At 48.8% G+C, this 26,809-nt stretch overlaps 1 protein-coding gene across 1 annotated transcript in view; it reads left to right on the forward strand.

Moving 5' to 3' along the window:
- LOC132823026 (DENN domain-containing protein 3-like) overlaps nucleotides 1–26,809 on the forward strand; it is a 148,299-nt gene that overhangs the window by 65,629 nt on the left and 55,861 nt on the right. Inside the window, exons 8-12 of the mRNA XM_060836560.1 lie at nucleotides 3,265–3,483; nucleotides 8,822–8,934; nucleotides 15,532–15,687; nucleotides 17,425–17,521; nucleotides 25,606–25,700. Of these exons, the coding sequence (XP_060692543.1) occupies nucleotides 3,265–3,483; nucleotides 8,822–8,934; nucleotides 15,532–15,687; nucleotides 17,425–17,521; nucleotides 25,606–25,700 (680 nt within the window). The remainder of the gene's footprint in view (nucleotides 1–3,264; nucleotides 3,484–8,821; nucleotides 8,935–15,531; nucleotides 15,688–17,424; nucleotides 17,522–25,605; nucleotides 25,701–26,809) is intronic.

Consider the following 26,809-nt stretch of genomic DNA (forward strand, 5'->3'; position numbering starts at 1 on the left):
TTTCTGAGTAAACTTTACCCACAGAGCTGAAATATTTGTAGAGATCATGTACTAACTCCATACCCAGCCCCTATCTAGGCTGTGCACTCTTCTGCAGCTCCTTGGCTTTTCTTGGGGTCTCCTTTACTACCTTCACTAATGCCACTGGCTTAGCTTCTTTTATCATATCTTTTCCCACTGTGCCTTTCTTTAATGACCAGTACTGTGACTTTACGTGTCCCACTTTACCACAGTCAAAACACCCGTGGTCTTTCCCTTCCTTTCCACCCTCTTGGGCTTCTTTTTTATCCTGTGGTAAATTCTTACCAGTGCTCTCTACTCTTGGTTTGGTAGTATAGGATCTCCCCTTCTCCCAACTTTTATCCCTCACAGGACAAAATTTTGGCTTGAAGCTTGTCTTCTGCACCAACATGTGTTCATCTGCTAATTCTGCTTCCCTTCTCACTTCCTCAACTTTCTGTTCCTCCGCATGAATTCATAGCATCTCTGGAAGTGAGTTTTTAAACTCTCTCTGGAGAATAGTCCCTCTTCAAGCTCAAAAAGTAATTTTTTAAAAAGCATGCACCCAATTCTTAAGCACTTAAAGTAGCCTGTTTAACCTTTTCATAATCTCTGGGCACCTCATCTGACAGCACAGCGAACAGCTCACTAGCTCGGCCTACCAATTTAGTCTGAACTAGCATTACCTCTAAATCCTTCGACTACTCCACCTGCCTAGCCAATTTTTCAAATGAAATAAAGGAGGCTTCAACATCTTTCTCATCAAAATGTGGCAGAGTTTTGACAAATTTGTACACATCACTACCTTCTCTTTTAATCTCCATCTTGTTAACTTGACTTTGCTGACTAAGTAGTCGCAGCTTCTCTAGTTCAAATTCTCTCTGTTTTTGTCTCTCCCTTTCTTCCCTCTCTCTTTGCTCAGCTAAGAACCTTCTGTCTCTTTCCTTTCCTCTCTCTCACTCTCTGTCTTTCTCTTTCTCTCTCCCTCTCTCTTTCCTCTTTTGCTCTCCCTTTGTTTAGCTTCTAACTCCATTTTCCTCAATTGTAATTTAAGCTTTTCTACCTCTACTGCACCAGTCTGTTTCTCTGACACACAAGTGTTTGAGTAATTTCTTTTTAATTTCAGCTTTACTTTTGTCCTTGGTTAAATCTAAATCTAACTTCTTTGCTAATTCTATAAGTATGGTCCTTTTCTTTCCTTCTAAAATTTCTTGGCAAATTTGAGAATCATCTTCAATCACAGAACCTCTTTTGCAATTTTAAGAGCTGTTAGGTCGGGGCTGCCGACCTCGTGCTCGTTTCAGAGGAATGAGACACCAGGCCAGATTCAAAAGGTACAAGAACTCTTTATTCCGAGAGAGAATCGTTAACGTACAGTGAGCAGTTTCGCTCACTGGAGAAGGCGCGCGTTCTGATTTCCCTCACAGACCCGACGATATTATAAACCCCGCTCTTCTGAGTGTCCAGGTCCACCTTCCTCGTCAGGCCTCCTCGTTGGTCCATTCGGTTGTGTGTGAGTGGACCTGGACTCTCATTGGCCATACTGAGGTGCCTGTCAAAACCCTTACTATGCCTGTCGAGCCCCTACTGTGTTTGTACAGTGATTCAGCCCTCATGGGTCCGGTAGTTTCTGTCCCAGTAATTAGTAGTCCATTGTTTAGTCAGTTAAGTTCATTACTATGTGTCTCTCTGCCTAGGCGTATTCCCTGACTGAGACAATAGTTCTAAAAAGGTTGTTCAACAGCCATTATAACTTATCACCGGTTTCAATGGGGATTTACGTCATCGGGGACATCGGCATTCAATTTATCCATAATTGTTTCGATGGTATAATTTACACCTTTCAACTATTACCGGTTTTCCTTTGTTGGTTTTGAATTCCCAGGTGGATAGTCTGATTCTGGCTGACATGATCTAATCATCAGGGAATGTGGTCCCAGACAGACAGTTTTGCAATTGTTAGTTTTCCTTACATGGTTGTGTTTAACCCTTTAGAGACTGAATCTGATAATGTCTGCTGTAGTACTAATAGCACATTGTCTAACCCCAAGCTAGGCACCCCAGTAATGAATTACCCCAACAGAGCCATTTCTCTCTCTTTTAATTTAAACAACCACAAGTCACCAAAATTAAACAAATTGCCTCACCTATATTTTATTCAAAGATCCAGGACACTAACCTGCAAATGTTTAAATCTGCTGGGATTTTCCATATGCCCAAATCTATTCAAATCTGTCTAAACCAGTTCAAACCACAATTCCAAGACCCAAACTGTTCAAATCCCGAACATGCCTCAAATCTGTTATAACACGGGGTAAACCCTCCTACTTAATTTAAACAAGCAACACAGAAAAGATTTATACTGTTCAGTAATCTGTGAAAATTCAAGAGGCCAAGAACTATTTAAAGTAAAAATTAACATTTTTTCTTAAGGTATAACTAGCAACTATTTACAACTCCTTCCTCTAACCTATCTTTCACCTTCCCCTTCTACCATACTAGTCTGATAAAACCTCCCGATTTAAGATTTACCAAAACATCAAGTTTTCAAAACCAGCCAGATGTCGAATCTTCTCTTCCTTGGTCTTCTTTTCTTCTTCTTCGGGATTTCTATTTCACAGATCACTAATCGATAAAGGGAGCTGTTCTCTGGGCAGTCTGCAGATGCCGGTGGCTTGGCAGTTCTCCTTCAATTATTCAGGTTTTCCGGGTCTTATATCCCCAAAGCATCGGACTGTGTCATTGACTTAAGATTGTCAATATACTCAATTCAAACTTGATTGGAGTTTGGTATTTTTAGGCTATAATTTAAACTGATTGGTCGAATTTGAATTTGATTTTGTCATCTCCAGGCAACCCAGCTAACCAAGCTTTCAACCAAGTGTTAGATTGTTACCTTATTCAGAACATTGGTGCTGTGTCAGGTAGTTCTGCTAGCTTTTAACTCTCTTAAAGGTACAGTACACCCACATCTTCATAATAGTGAGTGTGTGTGTGTGTGTGTATGTGTGTGTGAGAGAGAGAGAGAGACAGTATGTGAGAGTATGAGAGGGTGAGAGAGTATGTGTGAGAGAGTGTGTGTGAGAGTGTGAGTGTGAGAGCGTGTGTGTGTGAGCGTGTATGAGCTTACCTTATTCCATGTCAGAGTTATCAAATGGAGGCAGTTATTGGCTGGAGGATGTGCTGGTGATTTGGTTGAGTGAGTTGGGTTGAAGGTGCCTGTGATGCACTAGTTGGTAATGATTCTTTGTTTCTCTCCCGCAGATACTGACATACATCCTGACCGAGCGAAGACTGGTCTTTTTCTCCACTAACTGGCCACTGCTGACCCTGGTGACTGAGTGCTTCATACATTACCTGTACCCTCTTCAATGGCGGCACCCCTACATCCCAGTGCTGGGCAATCAGATGTTGGACCTGGTGATGGCACCCACTGTCTTCCTCATGGGTTGTCATTCCAGACACTTCGAAACGATCAACGAGGTCAGTCACCAGCAGTACGGCGCTCCCTCAGCGCTGATCCTGCGACAGTACAGCACTCCCTCAGCGCTGATCCTGCGACAGTACAGCACTCCCTCAGCGCTGATCCTGCGACAGTACGGCGCTCCCTCAGCGCTGATCCTGCGACAGTACGGCGCTCCCTCAGCGCTGATCCTGCGACAGTACAGAGCTCCGTCAGTGCTGATCCTGCGACAGTACAGCGCTCCCTCAGTGCTGATCCTGCGACAGTACAGCATTCCCTCAGCGCTGATCCTGCGACAGTACAGCGCTCCCTCAGCGCTGATCCTGCGACAGTACGGCGCTCCCTCAGCGCGGATCCTGCAACAGTATAACGCTCCCTCAGTGCTGATCCTGCGACAGTACGGCGCTCCCTTGGTGCTGATCCTGCGACAGTACGGCACTCCCTCGGCGCTGATCCTGCGACAGTACGGCGCTCCCTCAGCGCGGATCCTGCAACAGTCTAACGCTCCCTCAGTGCTGATCCTGCGACAGTACGGCGCTCCCTCAGCGCTGATCCTGCGACAGTACGGCGCTCCCTCAGTGCTGATCCTGCGACAGTACGGCGCTCCCTCAGCGCTGATCCTGCGACAGTACGGCGCTCCCTCAGCGCTGATCCTGCGACAGTACGGCGTTCCCTCAGCGCTGATCCTGCGACAGTACGGCGCTCCCTCAGCGCTGATCCTGCGACAGTACAACGCTCCCTCAGTGCTGATCCTCCGACAGTACGGCACTCCCTCAGCACTGACTTCTGACAGTATGGCACTCCTCAGCACTGACACTCCAAAGTATGGTGCTCCCTCAGCACTGTCCCTCCTACAGGAGGACACTCCCTCAGCACTGACTCTCCGACAGTGCAGCACTCCCTCAGCACTGACCATCCGACAGTGCGGCACTCCCTCAGCGCTGACCCTCCGACAGTATGGCACTCCCTCAGCACTGACCCTCCGACAGTGCGGCACTCCCTCAGCACTGACCCTCCGACAGTGCCCACTCCCTCAGCACTGACCCTCCGACAGTGCGGCGCTCCCTCAGCGCTGACCCTCCGACAGTGCGGCACTCCCTCAGCACTGACCCTCTGACAGTGCGGCGCTCCCTCAGCACTGACCCTCCGACAGTATGGCACTCCCTCAGCACTGACCCTCTGACAGTGCGGCACTCCCTCAGCACTGACCCTCCGACAGTGCCCACTCCCTCAGCACTGACCCTCCGACAGTGCGGCGCTCCCTCAGCGCTGACCCTCCGACAGTGCGGTGCTCCCTCAGCACTGACCCTCCGACAGTGCGGCACTCCCTCAGCACTGACCCTCTGACAGTGCGGCGCTCCCTCAGCACTGACCCTCCGACAGTGCGGCACTCCCTCAGCACTGACCTTCTGACAGTGCAGCACTCCCTCAGCACTGACCCTCCGACAGTGCAGCACTCCCTCAGCACTGACCCTCCGACAGTATGGCACTCCCTCAGCACTGACCCTCCTACAGTGCGGCACTCCCTCAGCACTGACCTTCTGACAGTATGGCACTGCCTCAGTCACTGGAACACAATAAAACAATGACCTTCCCTTCCCTGAGGACACTGCCTGTAAGTAACTATCAATCCAGCTGTGGTCACACCACCCTTGTGTAACAGAGACCAAGCTGTCGCTGTCCTCACTCACCTACATTAGGCCCAGTCTGGCAAATTATTGCTTTTAAAACTAATCTTTCTTTTAAATCTTAATCTTTATTTTCACTCTCCTTCATGCCCTCCCTCCTCCCTATTTCTGGAATCTCATGCAGAGATCTGAGAAAATGACAAGACTTTTTTAAGGCTTTATTTATAACCTCATGAATAATCCCCAATTTTAATCACTCTGTCATTGGTCGCCTGGTGCTGGAGTTGATCCCTGGAATTACCACCCTAAACGCCTCCCGCTTCCCTGTTTAGTCAAACTGCTCCTTACTACTGAACCCTTTCCCCAAATCCTGGTGACCCGCCTTCATATCTTCCTGTTTGCCTCAGTACCAGGTGAAGAAGGAACTGCCAATGTTGGTAAGCCGAAACAGAAAGAGAAATCGCTGGAGAAACTCAGCAGGTCTGGCAGCATCTGTGGAGAGAGAAACAGAGTTAATGTTTTGGGTCCCAGGGCCAATCCAGTTCAGCAGAAGGGTCACTGGACCCGAAACGTTAACTCTGTTTTTGTGATGATTGTTTTCAGATTTGAAACGTTAACTCTGCTTTCTGTCTCCAAATGTTGCCAGACCTGCTGAGTTTCTCCAGCAATTTCTGTTTTTGCTTTTGTAAAGCACCTTGGGATATTAAAGGCGCTAAATTAATGTGGGTTATTGTTAGTTGGACCTGTCCCACTTGCTGTGCTTTTGGTAACTTCACCACCAGGGAGCACTGTCTAGTTTCTGTAAGGATCCATTCAAGAGTGATAACTTGTGACTGTTCACAGGGATTGGTCAGTCTCTGATTCTTAAAGATTTTACCCCTGAGGGTAGGTGTGTGTGGGGGGGGGGGGGGGGGAGGAGATTTACCAGGGCTCACTACAATGATGCCACCTCGACCTCTGGAATAAAGTTTGATGTTTAATATCCAACTCTCCCCCAGAGCCAACTATCTGGATCCCATGATGCTATGTCTGGGATAGGGTGGAATGCAGTTATTTGGGGAAGACAGAGGCAGGTGGTAGTGTCCAGAGTCCCCTGCGGCTCCCTGGTATTATCGATAATTGGAGCTCCTGGTCAGTGTTCCGTTTCAGGTGTAAACCAGCAGCTGCTGTGGCAGCCAGTGAGTCAGGTCTGGATCTATGACACCACGTTCAGTCTCGAAATCAACTGGTGGTCAGTCTGCAGGCCGGAGCTCAGGATTAGACAGGGTAGATGCAGGAAGGGATGTTCCTGGTGACTGGGAAGTCCAGAACCAGGGGCCGCAGTCTAAGGATTGGGCAGGCCATTTAGATTAGATTACTCACAGTGTGGAAACAGGCCCTCCGGCCCAACAAGTCCACACTGACCCTCTGAAGAACAACCCACCCAGACCCATTCCCCTACATTTACCCTTCACCTATCACTACGGGCAATTTAGCATGGCCAGTTCACCTAACCTGCACATTTTTGGAGGAAACCAGAGCACCCGGAGGAAACCCACACAGACACGGGGAGAATGTGCAAACTCCACACAGACAGTTGCCTGAGGCAGGAATTGAACCTGGGTCTCTGGCGCTGTGAGGCAGCAGTGCTAACCACTGTGCCACTGTGCCTTTAGGACAGGGAGGAGGGGAAATTTTTTCACCCAGAAAGTCATAGTGTCACACAGCACAGAAACAGGCCCTTCAGCCCAACTCCTCATGCTGACCAGGTTTCCGAAACAGAACCTTTTGGCCCACATCCCTCCAAACCCTTCCTATTCATATACCCATCCAGATGCCTTTTAAATGTTGTCATTGTACCAACCCCCATCACTTCCTCTGGCAGCTCGTTCCACACATGTACCACCTTCTGCGTGAAAAAGTTGTCCCTCAGGTCCCCTTTAAATCATTACCGTCTCACCTTAAACCGATGCGCTCTCGTTTTGGACTCCCCTACCCCGGGGAAAGGACCCTGGCTATTCACCTTATCTACACCCCTCATGGTTTTATAAATTCCTACAAGGTCATCCCTCAGCCTCTTATGCTCCAGTGAAAGTCCCAGTCTGTCCAGCCTCTCCTTATAACTCAAACCCTCTAGTCTCAGTAACATTGTTGTAAGTGTTTACACCCTTGCCAGTTTTGTAACATCTTTCCTATAGCAGGGCGACCGGCCTTGTACACAGTACTCCAAATGTGGCCTCACCAATATCTAGGACAATGTAACGACTCCCAATGCCTATACCAAATGCTCTGACCAATGAAAGCGAGGTGCTAATCACCTTATCCATGCCCCTCATGATTTTATAAACCTTTGTAAGGTCACCCATCCACCTCCTATCCTCCAAAGAAAAGAGTCGCAGCCTATTTTTAATATTCAACCCCCTCATTCCTGGCAACATCCTGTAAATCTTTTCTGAACCCTCTCCAATTTAATAATATCCCTCCTACAGCAGAGTGACCAGAACTGGACCCATTATTCCAGAAGAGGCTTCACCAAGCCCTTTACAACCTCACCATAACGTCCTAACTCCCACACTCAAAAGTCTGAGTAATGAAAGCACGTGTGCTAAACGCATTCTTAACCACTTTGTCCACCTGTCTTGCACATTTCAAAGAATTATATCCCCGAACTCCGAGGTGTCTCTGCTCACGCCCCACCATGAATTGTATAAGTCTGGCCCTTGCTTGCGTTACCAAAATGCAGGCCAGGCAGCATCTCAGCAATAGGAAATTCGACGTTTCGAGCATGAGCCTTTTCCTGATGAAGGGCTCATGCTCGAAACGTCGAATTTCCTATTCCTGAGATGCTGCCTGGCCTGCTGTGTTTTGACCAGCAACACATTTTCAGCTGTGATCTCCAGCATCTGCAGACCTCAGTTTTTACTGCTTTACCAAAATGCCATGCTTCATATTTATTCAAATTAAACTCCATTCAGTCACTTGCTTCCCAAGATAAAGTCAAATTAGGTGTATTTACATTTTGATAAAGAAAATTTTCTCAAGCACATTGAAGAAATTCCTCACCATCCAAATATTTTAACACCATGTTTATCCCGGTCAATGTTCGAAAAATTAAAATCCCCTACTATCACAACCCTATTATTCTAGCTTTTTTTTGCCTTTATTAATTCACGGGATGTGGGTATTGCTGGCTAAGCAGCATTTATTACCCATTTATTACTAATTGCCTAGAGGGCAGTTGAGACTCAACCACATCACTGTGTCTGAAGTCACATGTAGTGCAGGCCAGGTAAGGATGGCAGATTCCCTCCCTAAAGGACATTAGTGAACCACGTGGTGCTTTCCAACATTCTACATCATTGGACTTGTAATTCCAGGTTTTTTTTATTGAAATCAAATTCCAACATTTGCAGTGATGGGATTTGAACCTGGGTCCCCAGAACATTCTCTGGGTCTCTGGATTAACAGTCCAGCAAAAATGCTACTAGGCCATCACTTCCACATTTACTGATTGCTTCTGCTCCTTCCGAGCTGAGGTTTCCCCTTTAGCTTCTGTTTCCCTGACAACTGAACCATTCAAAACCTGAGCTCAAGAACTCCGCATCATGATCTCACTGTTGGGTTCCTCTGCTGGTCGTTAAGTTTGATTGGGTAGGGATTCCTGACTGCTGGGCCTGACCCCTCGATAGGGGAAATGTGTACAACACAATGTCACTGCAGCCTTAGTCACTCTGGGCATTCACCTTCACAGGTGGAAGAGTTGGTTCTGGTGGACGTTGATAACGGTACAGTTCTGACCACACAACACAAGGGCCTGGAGACCCCACATCTGCCCACAGCTGCCGTCGAAGAATTCTTGACCAGGTAAGGGGCTCACCTGAGGAACAAGGAAGTCATTCCTTTAGGTGTCTTCTGGTGACCATTTGGAAATATATCGGTTTGTTCTTTCCAAAGGGGATGGTATTGTTGGAGCCCATGAGAGTCTTTGTTAAATGGGGTGGTTGAGCCAAGGTGTGGGTGAGAAATAAGATTCGGTATTGGACCAACAACAAGTTTAGGTTGCAATGAGAGATGGTTAATGCCCGTGAGGCAGGACAAGATCAGTGAGCTGTTTAATCTGCCCATACTGTTATCTTCGGTCAACATTTTGAGATATCACGGATGACATTAATAAAACAGAATCTCCTTAATCACCAAAGATGATGAAAAGGAATGGATTTAGATCTACTGAACCCCCATCCCACACCCCACTGCCTAACTCAGGGATTAATGAATCCAAACAGTGGAATTCTCATTGGAGTCTAAAGGAATGAGAGGTCACCGAATTAAACCAGTTAAGATTTTGAAGGAACTTCACATGATGAATACAGAGAGGATAGTGGCTCTGAATCCTCAGTATGAGGGGGCACTGTTTAAAATGAGGGGATCCCATTTAAGTCAGGGATGAAGAAGAATTTCACCCCTTTAGCCTGTAGAACCTTGTCCCCCGGAGAGCAGAGCAGGATAGGCCATCGATTCTATTCAGAGCTGGGTTCAATGATTTTTATTTGTACAGGAGCCGAAGATCAGGGAGGGCATCCATGAGGATATGGTTTATACTACAACCAGATCATTCCTGATCTTACTGAAGGGTGGAACTAGCTCAAGGGGCTGAATGGCCTACACTGGGTACATTCCTTCTGTCAGCCTGACTTCACAGGGTAGATCCAGGAAGAAATGTTTCCACAAACTGGGCAGTCCTGGTGCATCTACCGCCAGGGCAGGGGAGGGGATGTGGAGGAAGTGCTTTATCTCAACACAATGGATAGACCACTGAAGAGTGAGATAAGGAGAAATTCCTTCGCTCAGAGAGGAGAGAGTCTTTACAAACCTCTGGTGCAGGGAACTGTGAAAGCTCCAACATTGAGTATGCTCAAGACTGAGCTTCAGAGATTTCTAGAGACTAATGATATCAAGAGATATGGGGGTAGTTCAGGAAAATGGGGAAGAACCATGGTCTAGCAGGCTTGAGGGGCTGAATGGCCTACTACTGTGTTGTACGTGGCTAATAGTGAAGTTTCCAATCACAACCTCTTTGGTTGGAAGCTATTCAGCTTGACAGGAGCCTTCAAAGGGAGCAGACCTATTCTGGACAGCTCCAGGGAGCCAGGAATAATTACACATGACAAGCAATGTCGCTTGGGCTTCTGTCTATCATACAACAGGCAATGTTGTTAACCAAGACAAGGGTCTAATTGGACACCCCCGCCAGGACAATTTCCTGCCCTCGACCTTTTCATTGACAATTGTCGACAGGACATTGGCCGCCTTCATTTCCCTGCCCCTCTTACCCATTCCAACCTCTCTCCATCCAGACTTTCTGCCCTTCGCTCCCTTAGGTCCAACCCCAACCTTCTCATCAAACCTGCTGACAAAGGGGGTGCTGTTGTCGTCTGGCGTCCTGACCTCTACCTCGCAGAGGCTGAGCGCCAACTCTCAGATTCCTCTCCTACCTCTCCCTGGAGCACGACCACACCACTGAGCATCAAGCCATTGTCTCCAACACCGTGACTGACCTCATTTCCTCCGGATGCCTCCCCCCAACTTCAAACCTCATAGTTTCCCAACCCTGGACAGCCCGTTTCTACCTACTCCCCAAAATCCACAAGAAGGTCTGTCCCGAAAGGCCCATTGTGTCAGCATGCTCCTGCCCCACTGAACTTATTTCCTCCGACCTTGACTCCATCCTCACTCCTCTGGTTGACGCACCCTCCCCACCTACATCCGGGATTCCTCTGATGCCCTGCTACACATTGGCAGCTTTCAGTCCACAGGCCCTAACCATGTTCTATTCACCATGGGTGTGCAATCCCTTTACACCTCCATCCCACACCAAGACCGCTTGAAAGCTCTTCGCTTCTTTCTCGAAAAGAGGCCTGAACAATCTCCATCCACCACCACTCTCCTCCGCCTGGCTGAACGTGTTCTCTCTCTCAACGACTTCTCCTTCAACCCATCCCATTTTCTCCAAATCAAAGATGTAGCAATGGGTACCCACATGGGTCCGAGCTATGCCTGCCTTTTCATGGGGTGTGTGGAACATTTCTTGTTCCAGGCCTACCCGGGTCCCCTCCCACAACTGCTTTATTGGTACATCGATGACTATTTCGGTGCGGCTTCATGCTCTCATCCTGACCTGGAAAAATTCATAAACTTCGCTTCCAGTTTCCATCCCTCCATCACCTTCACTTGGTCCATCCCCGACACTTGCCTCCCTTTCCTTGACCATTCAGTCTCCATTTCTGGCAATAGTCTATCCACTAATATCCATTACTAGCCCACTGACTCCCAAAGCTGTCTGGACTCCAGCTCTTCTCACCCTACGTCCTGTGAGGACTCTATCCCTTTCCCTCAGCTCCTTCACCTCCGCTGCATTTGTTCTGATGCGGCCACTTTCCAAAGTGGTGCTCTTAATATGTGCTCCTTCTTCTCCAACTGTGGCTCCCCACCTACAGTTGTTGACAGGGCTCTCGACACCGTGCGGTCCATCTCCCGCGCCATGACCTTCACCTCCTCCCTCCCCTCCCAGCACAAGGATGGGTCCCTCTTGTTCTCACCTTTCACCCCACCAGCCTTCACATGCAAAGCATATTCCTCCGCCATTTTCACCAACTCCAACGCTTCTTCCCTCCCCTCCCCCTGTCTGCACTCCGCAGAGATTGTTCCCTCTGGAACAACCTAGTCCACTCCTCCAGCACACCTAACACCTCTCCCATCACACACGGCACCTTCCCATCACACACGGCACCTTCCCATCACACCTGACACCTCTCCCATCAAACACGGCACCTTCCCATCACACCTAACTCCTCTCCCATCACACACGGCACCTTCCCATCACACCTAACTCCTCTCCCATCACACACGGCACCTTCCCATCACACCTGACACCTCTCCCATCAAACACGGCACCTTCCCATCACACCTGACACCTCTCCCATCACACACGGCACCTTCCCATCACACCTAACTCCTCTCCCATCACACACGGCACCTTCCCATCACACCTAACACCTCTCCCATCACACACGGCACCTTCCCATCACACACGGCACCTTCCCATCACACACGGCACCTTCCCATCATACACGGCACCTTCCCATCACACACAGCACCTTCCCATCACACACGGCACCTTCCCATCACACACGGCACCTTCCCATCACACACGGCACATTCCCATCACACCTAACTCCTCTCCCATCACACACGGCACCTTCCCATCACACCTAACTCCTCTCCCATCACACACGGCACCATCCCATCACACACGGCACCTTCCCATCACACACGGCACATTCCCATCACACCTAACTCCTCTCCCATCACACACGGCACCTTCCCATCACACCCGGCACATTCCCATCACACCTAACACCTCTTCCATCACACACGGCACCTTCCCATCACACCTAACACCACTCCCATCACACCTAACATCTCTCCCATCACACACGGCATCTTCCCATCACATCTAACACTTTCCCATCACACCCGGCACCTTCCCATCACACACAGCACCTTCCCATCACACCTAACACCTCTCCCATCACACCTAACACCTCTCCCATCACACACGGCATCTTCCCATCACATCTAACACTTTCCCATCACACCCGGCACCTTCCCATCACACACGGCACCTTCCCATCACATACAGCACCTTCCCATCACACCTAACACCTCTCCCATCACATAAACACCTATCCCATCACACACGGCACCTTCCCATCACACACAGCACCTTCCCATCACACACGGCACCTTCCCATCACACACAGCACCTTCCCATCACACCCGGCACCTCTCCCATCACACACGGCACCTTCCCATCACACCTAACACCTGTCCCATCACACACGGCACCTTCCCATCACACCTAACCTCTCCCATCACACACAGCACCTTCCCATCACACACGGCACCTTCCCATCACACCTAACACCTCTCCCATCACACACAGCACCTTCCCATCACACCTAACCTCTCCCATCACACACGGCACCTTCCCATCACACCTAACACCTCTCCCATCACACACAGCACCTTCCCATCACACATAACACCTCTCCCATCACACACAGCACCTTCCCATCACACCTAACACCTCTCCCATCACACACAGCACCTTCCCATCACACCTAATACCTCTCCCATCACACACGGCGCCTTCCCATCACACCTAACACCTCTCCCATCACACACGGCACCTTCCCATCACACCTAACACCTCTCCCATCACACACGGCACCTTCCCATCACACACAGCACCTTCCCATCACACCTAACACCTCTCCCATCACACCTGACACCTCTCCCATCACACACGGCACCTTCCCATCACACCTAACACCTCTCCCATCACACACGACACCTTCCCATCACACACAGCACCTTCCCATCACACACGGCACCTTCCCATCACACCTAACACCTCTCCCATCACACACGGCACCTTCCCATCACACCTAACACCTCTCCCATCACACACGACACCTTCCCATCACACCTAACACCTCTCCCATCACACACGACACCTTCCCATCACACCTAACACCTCTCCCATCACACACGGCACCTTCCCATCACACCTAACACCTCTCCCATCACACACGGCACCTTCCCATCACACCTAACACCTCTCCCATCACACACAGCACCTTCCCATCACACCTAACACCTCTCCCATCACACACAGCACCTTCCCATCACACCTAATACCTCTCCCATCACACACGGCGCCTTCCCATCACACCTAACACCTCTCCCATCACACACGGCACCTTCCCATCACACCTAACACCTCTCCCATCACACACGGCACCTTCCCATCACACCTAATACCTCTCCCATCACACACGGCGCCTTCCCATCACACCTAACACCTCTCCCATCACACACGGCACCTTCCCATCACACCTAACACCTCTCCCATCACACACGACACCTTCCCATCACACACAGCACCTTCCCATCACACCTGACACCTCTCCCATCACACACGGCACCTTCCCATCACACCTAACACCTCTCCCATCACACACGACACCTTCCCATCACACACAGCACCTTCCCATCACACCTAACACCTCTCCCATCACACACGGCACCTTCCCATCACACCTAACACCTCTCCCATCACACACGGCACCTTCCCATCACACCTAACACCTCTCCCATCACACACGGCACCTTCCCATCACACCTAACACCTCTCCCATCACACACGGCACCTTCCCATCACACCGAACACCTCTCCCATCACACACGACACCTTCCCATCACACCTAACACCTCTCCCATCACACACGACACCTTCCCATCACACCTAACACCTCTCCCATCACACACGGCGCCTTCCCATGCAATCGCAGAAGATGCAACACCTGTCCCTTTACCTGTTCCATGCTCACCATCCAAGGCCCCAGATACTCATTTGAGATTAAGCAGCGTTTCACTTGTACCTCTTTCAATTTGGTCTATTGCATTCGTTGCTCCCAATGTGGTCTCCTCTGTATCGGAGACACAAAACACCGAACTGCTTTGCTGAGCACCTTCGGTTTGTACGCAATCAGGTCCCGGACCTTCCCGTAGCTTGCCACTTCAACACCCAACCCTGCTCCCACACCCACATGTCTGTCCTTGGTCACATGTCTGTCCATGGTCACATGTCTGTCCATGGTCACTTGTCTGTCCTTGGTCACTTGTCTGTCCTTGGTCACATGTCTGTCCATGGTCACATGTCTGTCCATGGTCACATCTCTGTCCTTGGCCTGCTGCAATGTTCCAGTGAGGCTCAACACAAACTGGAGGAACAGCATCTCATCTGCCGACTAGGCACGTTACAGCCTGCCGGTCTCAACGCTGAATTCAACAACTTCAGATGTTTATTCCATCTTGACCCCTCTGTTTTCATTCTGCTCCATAATTTTATTTCATTTATTTTAGTTTTAAAAAATTTTTTTTACTGTTCTGTACCTCTTATTTCTCGATTATCTCTCTTTCTCTCGCTCCCCACTCTCCCATCACCTTTTTCCTCTCCTCTTCCCCCTTTGCTACCCTCCTCCCCTGTTTTCCATTTTGCCTCTGCTTCACCCATTAACCCTGCTTAACCCTGTGGTTAGGGTTAGGGATATTGAAATGGCGTTAACCATTTGAAATCAGCTGTGATCTGATGGCACAGTGCCCAGGTTTGAGGGGCTGAATGGCCTCCTTGTGTTCCTGTGTTGGGTTCTGCCATTGTCTTAACATCATTTCTTGAAATCAAAACATGAAGATGTAGCTTCTTTAACCAGGTCATGAGTATATTGTTGTATAATTATCCACTGTTTAACCTCTGACCTCCTGAGGTTGATGTTTACCGATGGGAATGTGATGTGTGTTTAACACCCCCCCCTCGCCCTGCCCTGTGTTGTGTTCCAGCACACAGCAGCTTCGAGCCAACACAGAGCTCTCTTCAGCCCATCTGGCTTCACACACGAACCTGGCAACGGCTCGAGAGAAGAAACGTGATCAGAGGCAGCAAATGAACAACAAACTTCGACAGATCTTCCTGCAGCTCATCGGGAACCTCCTCAGGTCAGCACCAAACACCAGAGGGAACTGTTCACCAGGGGGGTGGGCGACAGGGGATGCATGGGGTTTGGGAGGGGAAGTGACAGGAGGGAGTGGGGAATGATGGGAGGAGGGGGGTCACTGAGAGGCTGGAGAGGAGGGGGCGGGTTATGGGGTGGAGTGGGGAGAAGAGGGGAAAACTGAAGGGGTGAAGGGGGTGAGAATGGGGGGTTGCTGGTGGGGTGGAGGGAAGAGGAAAGGAGGCGGTTGCTGGGATGTGGAGCGGGGAGAGAGAGAGGCTGATGGGGTGGAGGGTGGGGGAGGAGAGGGAGGGGAAAGAGGAGAGCTGTAGGGGTAAAGGGGGTGAGAATGATGGGTGCTGGTGGGGTGGAGGGGAGAGGGAAGGAGGGAATGCTGATGGGATGGGGAAGGGAGAGAGAGGGTGGGGGTGCTAACAGAGGGGGGAGTGTTGATGGGGATCGAGGAGTGATTCCTCCTCTCAGTAATGGTCTTCCCCAATTTTGCAACTTGTCACAGTCCCAGTGAGAAAGCAGCAAGGGCCCATACCATCAGACAGTGTGGGCCACAAACCGGCACCATCACTGCTTTGGGAGCAATGACCATGTAATCTATTCTTAACTCTCAAACTCACCAACAAATGCCCTCACTCTCACCCCATAAACTAACCTCACTATCCCTGTTCAGGCAGCATGGTGGCTCAGTGGTTAGCACTGCTGCCTCCCAGCGTCAGGGGCCCAGGTTCAATTCCAGCCTGGGGTGCCTGCCTGTGTGAAGTTTGCACATTCTCCCTGTGTCTGCGTGGGTTTCCTCCCACCGCCCAAAGCTGTGCAGGATGGGTGGATGAGCCGTGGGAAATTGCCCATAGTGTGTGCCGACCAAGTGGATTAGTCATGGTAAATGTGGGGTTATGAGGATGGGGCTGGGTGGGATGTCTCTGCAGGACTGGGTGGGGCTCAATGGGCTGAATGGCCCACTTCCACACTGCAGGGATTTTATGATTCTAAAACATTGTCTATAATTGCTGGAATCCTGTGTCCAGTCAGTGTTCGCAGTATTTCATTTTGTGAGCCCTCCAACGCAGTAAATACTGCAAAATAAACATCATGCAGGGGGATTCACTGGATTCAATTAAGGGGAAATTATTCAGACCATTTAACCAATTATTTCCATGGCTATATCTCAGGGGAATGCCTTTATCCTTTAGCTGAGAGTGTGGGATAATCGGGCACCCAGGATACACACTGCTTTAGTGTTGCCCTTGTTGCTGAGATCTGGTTCTGAAGAGCTGGGGACAAACCTGTCACCAGGCACGGGAGGGTCAGTACTGACAGAGTGCCACAGCACGGGAGGCTGCTGTCAATCTGAGGGAGACACTGAGGGCAGGCCTTGTGTCTGTCTTAGAAAGGCCAGCAGAGTTCTCTTCAACCATATCAACAGAAAACAATCGACCACAGACCAGCATCGATAAATTCTCTGGTCATTATCACATTGCTATTTGTGGAAGCTTGATGTGCAAGGGTAGGTTATCACATTTCCTTCCTTACCCAAGTGAAAGTATTTCCTGGGCTGTGAAGTGCCTTGCTCTGCTGGCTCTGAAAGGCACTATGTAAATGCACCTCTTGTTGACACCTTGACACTCTCCAAGGTCCTGAAACTGACTGCTCTTCTCCAGCATCTGTTTAATCACGGGGTCACTTTCCTGATGTATGCTCTCTCTCTCTCTCTCTCTCTCTCCCCCAGGGATGTCTCCAAACATTTGAACCTTAAGCACCGTGTGTTCAACAAGAAGGAGTTTTTAGACTCGCGACAGCCAGCTGCCCAGCCTTTCTACAACAGCGTGCGTATCAGTCTGTCAGTGATGGACATTGCTCATCAGCTCAGCAGTGCTGCTGCTGTTACACCCACCCCCCCCACCTCCAAAAATCGCATAAAGTCTTTATATCAGATTTCTCAGCGGGCAGGCTGAGACTACAGGTTATATCCCTGAGTTACAGAGTGTGTCAGAGACTGACAGCTGCGGAATGTGTCCGATAGCTCTGTAAACAGATGCTGTCCTTTACCTGTTTCACTGAGCACTTTGGACACTCCTTACTTTTCACATTGTCATGGGCTAGAGCCATTGTTAAATACATTTTGAAAACTTACTGCATTTTTCATTTTTGTTTAAACCATCAAACAGAATTATTACTGTGATTGTCACCATTTGTGTCAGCACCTTACAGAGGTGTATACGATCAGCAGAGGCATGGGCAGGGTGAACGCACTCAGGCTTTTTCCCAGGGTGGGGGAAGAGAGGGTTAGAGGGCATCAGTTTAAGATGAGAGAGGAAAGAATATTTGGGATCCCAAGGAGCACCTTTTTACACAGAGGGTGGTACGCACATGGAATGAGCTGCCAGCAGAACCTGTTTTGAAAACATTTTTTGAATTAGTAACAAAGAGGATTGATGAGGGCAGAGTGGTAGATGTGATCTATATGGACTTCAGTAAGGCATTTGACAATGTTCCCCATGGGAGACTGATGAGCAAGGTTAGATCTCACGGAATACAGGGAGAACTAGCCATTTGGATAAAGAACTGACTCAAAGATAGAAGACAGAGGGTGGTGGTGGAGGGTTGTTTTTCAGACTGGAGGCCTGTGACCAGTGGAATGCCACAAGGATCGGTGCTGGGTCCTCTACTTTTTGTCATTTATATAAATTATTTGGAAGTGAACATAAGAGAAAAAGTTAGTAAGTTTGAAGATGACACCAAAATTGGAGATGTAGTGGACAGCGAAGGCTACCTCAGATTACAACGGGACCTTGACCAGATGGGCCAATGGGCTGAGAAGTGGCAAATGGAGTTTAATTTTGATAAATGCGAGGTGCTGCATTTTGGGAAAGCAAATCTTAGCAGGACTTATACACTTAATGGTAAGGTCCCAGGGAGTGTTGCTGAACAAAGAGACCTTGGAGTGCAGGTTCATAGCTCCTTGAAAGTGGAGTCGCAGACTGTTCCATATATCCGACGAAGAGGCCTCTTCATTGGATATGTGGAACAGTCCATCTTCCGCAGCTACACTGGCACCACCCCCCACCTTTTCCTCCACTACATCGATGACTGTATCGGCATTACCTCGTGCTCCCACGAGGTGGTTGAACAGTTCATCCACTTTACTAACACCTTCCACCCCAACCTCAAATTTACCTGGACCGCCTTAGACTTCTCCCTCCCCTTCCTAGACCTCTCCATTTCTATCTCTGACGACCGAATCAACACGGACGTTTACTATAAACCAACTGACTCCCACAGCCACCTAGACTACACCTCCTCCCACCCTGCCCTCTGTAAAAATGCCATCCAATATTCCCAATTCCTTCGCCGCATCTGCTCCCAGGAGGACCAGTTCCAATACCGAACAACCCAGATGGCCTCCTTCTTCAAAGACCGCAATTTCCCTTCAGACGTGGTTGACGATGCCCTCCACCGCATCTCCTCCACTTCCCGCTCCTCCGCCCTTGAGCCCCGCCCCTCCAACCGCCACCAAGACAGAACCCCACTGGTCCTCACCTGCCACCCCACCAACCTCTGTATACATCGTATCATCCTTCGTCATTTCCACCACCTCCAAACAGACCCCACCACCAGGGATATATTTCCCTCCCCTCCCCTATCAGCGTTATGAAAAGACCACTACCTCCGCGACTCCCTGGTCAGGTCCACACCCCCCGCCAACCCAACCCCACTCCCAGCACCTTCCCTTGCAACCGCAAGAAATGCAAAACTTGCGCCCACACATCCCCCCTCACTTCCCTCCAAGGCCCCAAGGGATCCTTCTATATCCATCACAAATTCACCTGCACCTCCACACACATCATTTCCTGTATCCACTGCACCCGATGTGGCCTCCTCTTTATTGGGGAGACAGGCCACCTTCTTGCGGAACGTTTCAGAGAACACCTCTGGGACACCCGGACCAACCGACCCAACCACCCTGTGGCTCAACACTTCAACTCCCCCTCCCACTCTGCCAAGGATATGCAGGTCCTTGGCCTCCTCCATCGCCAGACCATGGCAACACGACGCCTGGAGGAAGAGCGCCTCATCTTCTGCCTAGGAACCCTCCAACCACAAGGGATGAATGCTGATTTCTCCAGCTTCCTCATTTCCCCTCCCCCCACCTTTTCTCAGTCCCAACCCTCGGACTCAGCACCGCCTACTTGACCTGCAATCTTCTTCCCGACCTCTCCGCCCCCAACTCCTCTCCGGCCTATCACCCTCACCTTAACCTCCTTCCACCTATCACATTCCCAATGCCCCTCCTCCCTAACTTTTATCTTAGCCTGCTTGGCACACCCTCCTCATTCCTGAAGAAGGGCTTATGCCCGAAACGTCGATTCTCCAGAGACTGGTACAATTGCAGTATTTGGATGGATATATGAATAGAAAGAGTTTGGAGGAATATGGGCCGGGTGCTGGCAGGTGGGACTAGATTGGGTTGGGATATCTGGTCGGCATGGACAGGTTGGACTGAACGGTCTGTATCTGTGCTGTACATCTCTATTACTCTATGATTCTGTGTGTGTGGTGTTAATACTTTTGTGAGTGTATCAATAAGTGTATTCAGTGTGTGTTTCAGTGAGTGTGTCACTGTGTGTGTTAATGAGTGTGTCAGCGAGTCTCAGTAAGTGTGTCCAGTGTGTGGTTCAGTGAGTGTGTCAAGGAGTGTGTCAGTATGAATGTCAGTGAGTGTTTCACTGAGTATCAGGGTATATTGCAGTGAGTGTCAATCAGTGTGTTGCGTGTGTGTTTCAGTGGTTCAATGGGTGTGCCAGTGGGTGTGCCAGTGGGTGTGCCAGTGAGTGCAGATTGCTGCACAAGGTAACAGTTCTGAAGAGGTTTCAGTTGGACACTGCATTAAGCTCTGCCCGGGTTTGTGTGGAGCTGGGGGTAAGGCAGAGCAGCTCAAGGTCTGTCAGTGCTGGTCTATTGTTACTAATCTCCTCATAGTTTTCATCATGATGTCAGATGATCGCGTGCAGTTTGTCCCTAATGGCTGTGGTGGAAAACTTTGTGAAGATAAGAACTTCCTGATAGTGATTGATCCTGTCTCACCATGAACCAGTTAGGGCCTTAGACCCAGTCAAGGGAAAGCATCCTTCTATCCTCAAATAGCCCACGGTGACCAGCAGTGGGCATCATTGTTTAATACAACAATTTACAAAAGATTAGATTCCCTACAGTGTGGAAACAGGCCCTTCGGCCCAACACACCCTCTGAAGAGCAACCCACCCAGATCCATTCCCCTACACCTAACACTACGGTCAATTTAACATGGCCAATTCACCTGGCCTGTGGGAGGAAACCCACGCAAACACAGGGAGAATATGCAAACTCCACACAGACAGTTGCCCGAGGTGGGAATTGAACCCAGGTCTCTGGCACTGTAAGGTAGCAGTGCTAACTACTGAGCTACTGTGCCACCCTTAAGTAGTGACATCTCATGGACCCTGGAGAGGAAGTTTCCAGAAGACCAAGCGATTTTACAACCTTAAAAACATTGTCACTTTAAAATCTGCTCACTCAGACAGTCAGCAGCTGAGAGGCGTTTGAACAAGCACAGACAGCAGGAACTTGTGAAAGGTCCCAATAGTGTAAAACCTGTGCTCCAGGCCAGGGCAGGGAGCAGAGAACAAGCAGAGTGCAGCAGGAAGAGCTGAAAGGCTGGTCCATGGTCCATCAGAGCAGCAAGGAACTATAGGAGCATTCCCTAGAAATTTGAACAGGAAGTCCCTGAACAGGAGAGCAAGTTTTAATTTAGTGGAACAAGAAAACAGCCTGGGAAGGAGAGAAGGAAAATGGATTGACTGTTCACAGTGAACATTGCTGCTAGAACAAGTGGGAGTGCCGACTGTAGGAAAATAACGAGTTATTAGAAATGCTTTATCTCAAAGTCACAGACGCAGGATCATTACAAAGCAGAATTAAGGTGACAAAAGGACAATTTATAAGTTAAAACAAACAGATTCTAACACATCAAGGTAGTTAAAGGATTTTTAAGACCATAATAGCACCATGTGATCTATAATTTAAACTGCACCTCTCGTGGGAAGACTTTATTGAAGCTGCAGGTACATTATTTTATTTTCTTTGATTTTCCCAAATAACGTACATTGTTGATGAGGTGAAGAAAGCCAGGAAATCTCCATATTGTCTGGAAGAAGGCAGCAAAACCCCCCAGTGAGCAGGAGAGATCCTCAGACAGCACCTTCCAAATCCACCACCGCTTCCATTTAGAAGATACATTTTAGATTAGATTACTTACAGTGTGGAAACAGGCCCTTCGGCCCAACAAGTCCACACCGACCCGCTGAAGCGCAACCCACCCATACCCCTATATTTACCCCTTACCTAACATTACGGGCAATTTAGCATGGCCAATTCACCTGACCCGCACATCTTTGTGACTGTGGGAGGAAACCGGAGCACCCGGAGGAAACCCACACAGACACGGGGAGAACGTGCAAACTCCACACAGTCAGTCACCTGAGTCGGGAACTGAACCCGGATCTCTGGTGCTGTGAGGCAGCAGTGCTAACCACTGTGCCATCATGCCGCCAATACATGGGAACAGATACATGGGAACGCCAACTTTCCCTCCAAGCCACTCACCATCCTGCCTTGGAAATATATCACTGTTCCTTCACTGTCACTGGGTCAAAATTCTGGAACTCCCTTCCTCAGGATATTGTGGGTCAACCCACAGCACATGGACTGCAGCAGTTCAAAAAGGCAGCTCACCCCCACCTTCTCAAGGGGTAACTAGGGATGAGCAACCAATCAGCAAAGTCCTTGCCTTAATTGGCAACAACAACTGAAATCTTGGGGTATCTCCTCAAGAAAACAGAGATGAAGCTACAACTCACATCACAAAGATACTTCCCAAAATGTGAAGGACTTGCTCACGTCTACAGGTGTTCCTGTCCACTACAGTCTGTCCTTTCCAACTTCCATAGCTGCCAATATTTCAGCTCCAACCTGAGGAACAGGGTTAGTTCAGGGGCAATCAGGTGAGTGTCAGAATCCTGGGTACGAATGCCTCAAGAGCATTGTCAGATACAGAGACACTTCACTCAGTCAGAGAGAAGGATGCTCTCTTGGTGTACCAGAAATTTTCAGACAACATCCTCGAACTAAGAGAGCTCACAGAGATGGGCTTCCTAGGGATGAGAAACCATGGGCAAGGACCTCTCCAGAGGTTCGGCCTCTGCCTTGTGTGGTTTATATGAGAGACAGAGGTGTCAAGGGGAAGCTACAGATGGCAGTATGTGTGCTGTTAAAACCCACATTCTCAGTTCTCTCATGGTCTAATGTAGCTTGTACCTTATGGCTATCATGCAATAAACTACACCTTGTTAAGACAAGAGCCTCTCCTTGTTAAGACTCAGTGATGGTAAATTTTCTCTGGACCTATAGACCTAGTCAAAGGAAGGAGATTGAGATATCATCCTTGACCCACAAATATCACATGATTCAGTGATGTCCTGTTCGTGTGTATATGAATGTCAGTAACTGTGATCATCTGTGTGAGTGTCAGTGTGTATATGAGTGTCACTCTGTGTGTCAGTATCTGTCTATGTGTGTGAGAGATAGTGTGTCAGTATGTTTGTGAGTGTCACTCTGTGTGTCACTACCTCTGTGTGTGTGTGCTTGTGTGTTTGTGTATGCGTGTGTGAGGATGAGAGAGAGAGGGTGTATGTATATTTGTGTGTGTGTGTGCGCGCGCGTATGTGAGAGAGATGGTGTATGTGTGCGTGAGAGAGAGAGGTTGCGTGTGTGTGTGAGTATGTGTGTGTGTGAGAGTGTCTGTGTGTGTGAGTGTCTGTGTGTGTGCATGAGAGTGTGTGTATATGTGTGTATGAGAGTGTGTGTGTCTGTGTGTGCATGTGTTTGTGTGTGTATGTGTGTCTGTGTGTGAGTGGGTGTGTATGTGTGTGTGTGTGAGAGTGGGTGTGTATGTGTGTGAGTGTCTTTGTGTGTATGTGTGTCAGTGGGTGTGTATGTGTGAGAGAGAGTGTCTGTGTGTGTGCGTGAGAGTGTGTGTGTATATGTGTGTGAGAGTGTGTGTGTGTGTCTGTGTGTGAGTGTGTGTGTATGGAGTGGGTGTGTATGTGTGTGTGTCTGTGTCCGTGTCTGTGTATGTGAGAAAGTGTCTGTGTGTGTGTGTGTGTGTGTATGTGTGTGTGTCTGTGTCCGTGTCTGTGTATGTGAGAAAGTGTCTGTGTGTGTGTGTATGTGTGTGTGTCTGTGTCCGTGTCTGTGTATGTGAGAAAGTGTCTGTGTGTGTGTGTGTGTGTGAGACACACACTCACACACACACAGACACACACACACACACACACACACACAGACACTTTCTCACATACACAGACACGGACACAGACACACACACATACACACACACACACACACACACACACAGACACTTTCTCACATACACAGACATGGACACAGACACACACACATACACACCCACTCACACATACACACAGACACACACTCACACAGGCACTGTGTGTATGTGTGAGTGGGTGTGTATGTGTGTGTGTCTGTGTCCGTGTCTGTGTATGCGAGAAAGTGTCTGTGTGTGTGTGTGTGTGTGTGTGTGTCTGTGTTTGTGTCTGTGTCTGTGTCTGTGTGTGCGTGAATATCTGTGTGTGAGTGTCTGTGTGAGTGTGTGTGTGTATGTGTGTGAATGTGGTGTGTGTGTGTCTGTGTATCTGTGTGTGTCAGTGTGTGTCTGTGTGTGTCTGTGTGTGTTTTTATGTGTGTATCTGTGTGTCTGTGTATGTATGTGTGTGTGTATGTTTGTCTGTGTATGGGTGTGTCTGTGTATATGTGTGTGTCTATATGTGTATGTGTATGTGTGTGTGTGTCTGTGTGTATGCGTGTGTATGTGTGTGTATGTGTGTGTGTGTGTGTGAGTGTGTCTGTATATGTGTGTCTGTGTGTGAGTGGGTGTGTTTGTGTGTGAGTGTGTGTGTGTGTATGTATGTGTGAGAGTGGGTGTGTATGTGTGTGAGTGTCTGTGTGTATTTGTGTGTGTGTGAGTGGATGTGTGTGTGTGAGAGAGAGTGGATGTGTTTGTGTGAGAGAGAGTGTCTGTGTGTGTATGAGAGTGTCTGTGTGTATGTGCGTGAGAGTGTCTGTGTGTGTGTATGTGAGTCGGTGTGTGTGTGCGTGAGTGTCTGTGTGTATGTGTGTGTGTGAGTGGGTGTTTGTGTGTCTGTGTGTGAGAGCGTCTGTGTGTGTGGGAGTGAGAGTGTCTGTGTGTGTGAGTGTGTGTGTCTGTGTGTGTATGTGTTTGTGTGTGTATGTGTGTCTGTGTGTGAGTGGGTGTGTATGTGTGTGTGTCAGTGTATGAGTGTGTGTGTGTGAGAGTGGGTGTGTATGTGTGTGAGTGTCTTTGTGTGTATGAGTGTGCGAGTGTGTGTGTGTGTATATGTGTGTGTGTGTGAGACAGTGTCTGTGTGTGCGTGAGAGTGTCTGTGTGTGTATGAGTGTGTGTGAGTGTGTGTGTGTGTCTGTGTCTATGTGTGTGTGTGAATGAGTGTGTGTGTAAGTATGTGTGTGTGTCTGTGTGTATGTATGTGTGTGTGTGAGTGTGTGTGTTTATGAGTGTGTGTGTGTCCATGTGAGTGTCTGTGTGTGTGAGTGCCTGTGTCTGTGTGTGTGTGAGTGTATGTGTGTATATGTGTTTGACCGTGTGTGTGTTTTTGTGTGTGTGTGTGTGAATGGGTGTATGTGTATGTGTGTGTATGTGTTTGAGTGTGTGTGTGTCTGTGTGAGTATGTGTGTGTGAGTGGGTGTGTATGTGTGTGTGTCTGTGTATCTGTGAGCTGATTGCTGAGAAGCTGATGTTGTGTCTCCCTTTTTGCAGTTTTTGAAGACCGACTTGTTCCACTGCTTCCTGAAAGCCCGAATGAATAAGAAAGTGGATGCGTTCACGCGTTGGGAGAGAAGTGAATCAAACAGGTAACCCTTTTGGTTGCTGCATGTTCCTGCTGATAAACCCCCAGGATGGCTTGCACACTGTTACAGCTCTCCACCTGCTTCATCGGCTCCCAATACAGCAAGGGGCTGGTGCATTAGACCCGAGCCAACCGCATAAAGACATAACAAACCATAATGTTCATTGCTTTGGCAACTGTCCTCACCTGAAAATGTCCCGTTTTATAATCGATGAAGCTATTTTGATGTATAGTGGCTGTTGTAATGTAGGAAATACAGCAGCATTTTGTGCACAGCACGCTCCCACACACTGCTGTGTGTTAATGCTAACTGTTTCTATGATATTGGTTGAGAGTTAATCATTGACCAGGAGACTGGAAAGCACTCTCCTCTTTTTTCAAGATAGTGCGTTGGGATCCATCCACCAATCAGGGTAGGCAGGGCCACAGTTTATTCAGTTGAAAGCTTGAAAGTTGAAAGTTGCTGACCCAGAAGACATTGTCACCCACCGAGACGCAGCTGTGTCCACCCAGATATCAGAATCTGTCCAACAATGACGCTCTCCATAATGAAGCCAGGGTCAGCATGAGGATTAAACATCTTGTGGAAAGTGAGGACTGCAGATACTGGAGACCAGAGTTGAAAAATGTGTTGCTGAAAAAACACAGCAAGCCAGGCAGCATCCAAGGACCAGGATTCCTGAAGAAGGGTGTATTCCCGAAACGTCGATTCTCCTGCTCCTCGGATGCTGCCTGACCTGCTGCGCTTTTCCAGCGACACATTTTTCAACTCTCATAGTGGAGTCAAGAGTTAGCATCACTTTGGGCTTGGACAGTGTGCTCAAGACCAATTCACGCCAGCAGGCTCTACACCTCACTTTTCGTACTACCCACGGCTTGTAACCATTTGAAATAAATACAGGATTTAATAATTATATGTGTTATGGATAAAGGCAATGAGTGGATGTCCTGTGTATTTTTGAAATGAGGTCAGCCAGATGGATTTCATAGAGTCTGAATTGATTGGAGCTGTTAATCTGGTAGGTAAAAACAATGACTGCAGATGCTGGAAACCAGATTCTGGATTAGTGGTGCTGGAAGAGCACAGCAGATCAGACAGCATCCGAGGAGCAG

This window comes from Hemiscyllium ocellatum, chromosome 15 (assembly GCF_020745735.1).
Source record: "Hemiscyllium ocellatum isolate sHemOce1 chromosome 15, sHemOce1.pat.X.cur, whole genome shotgun sequence".
Taxonomy (NCBI): domain Eukaryota; kingdom Metazoa; phylum Chordata; class Chondrichthyes; order Orectolobiformes; family Hemiscylliidae; genus Hemiscyllium; species Hemiscyllium ocellatum.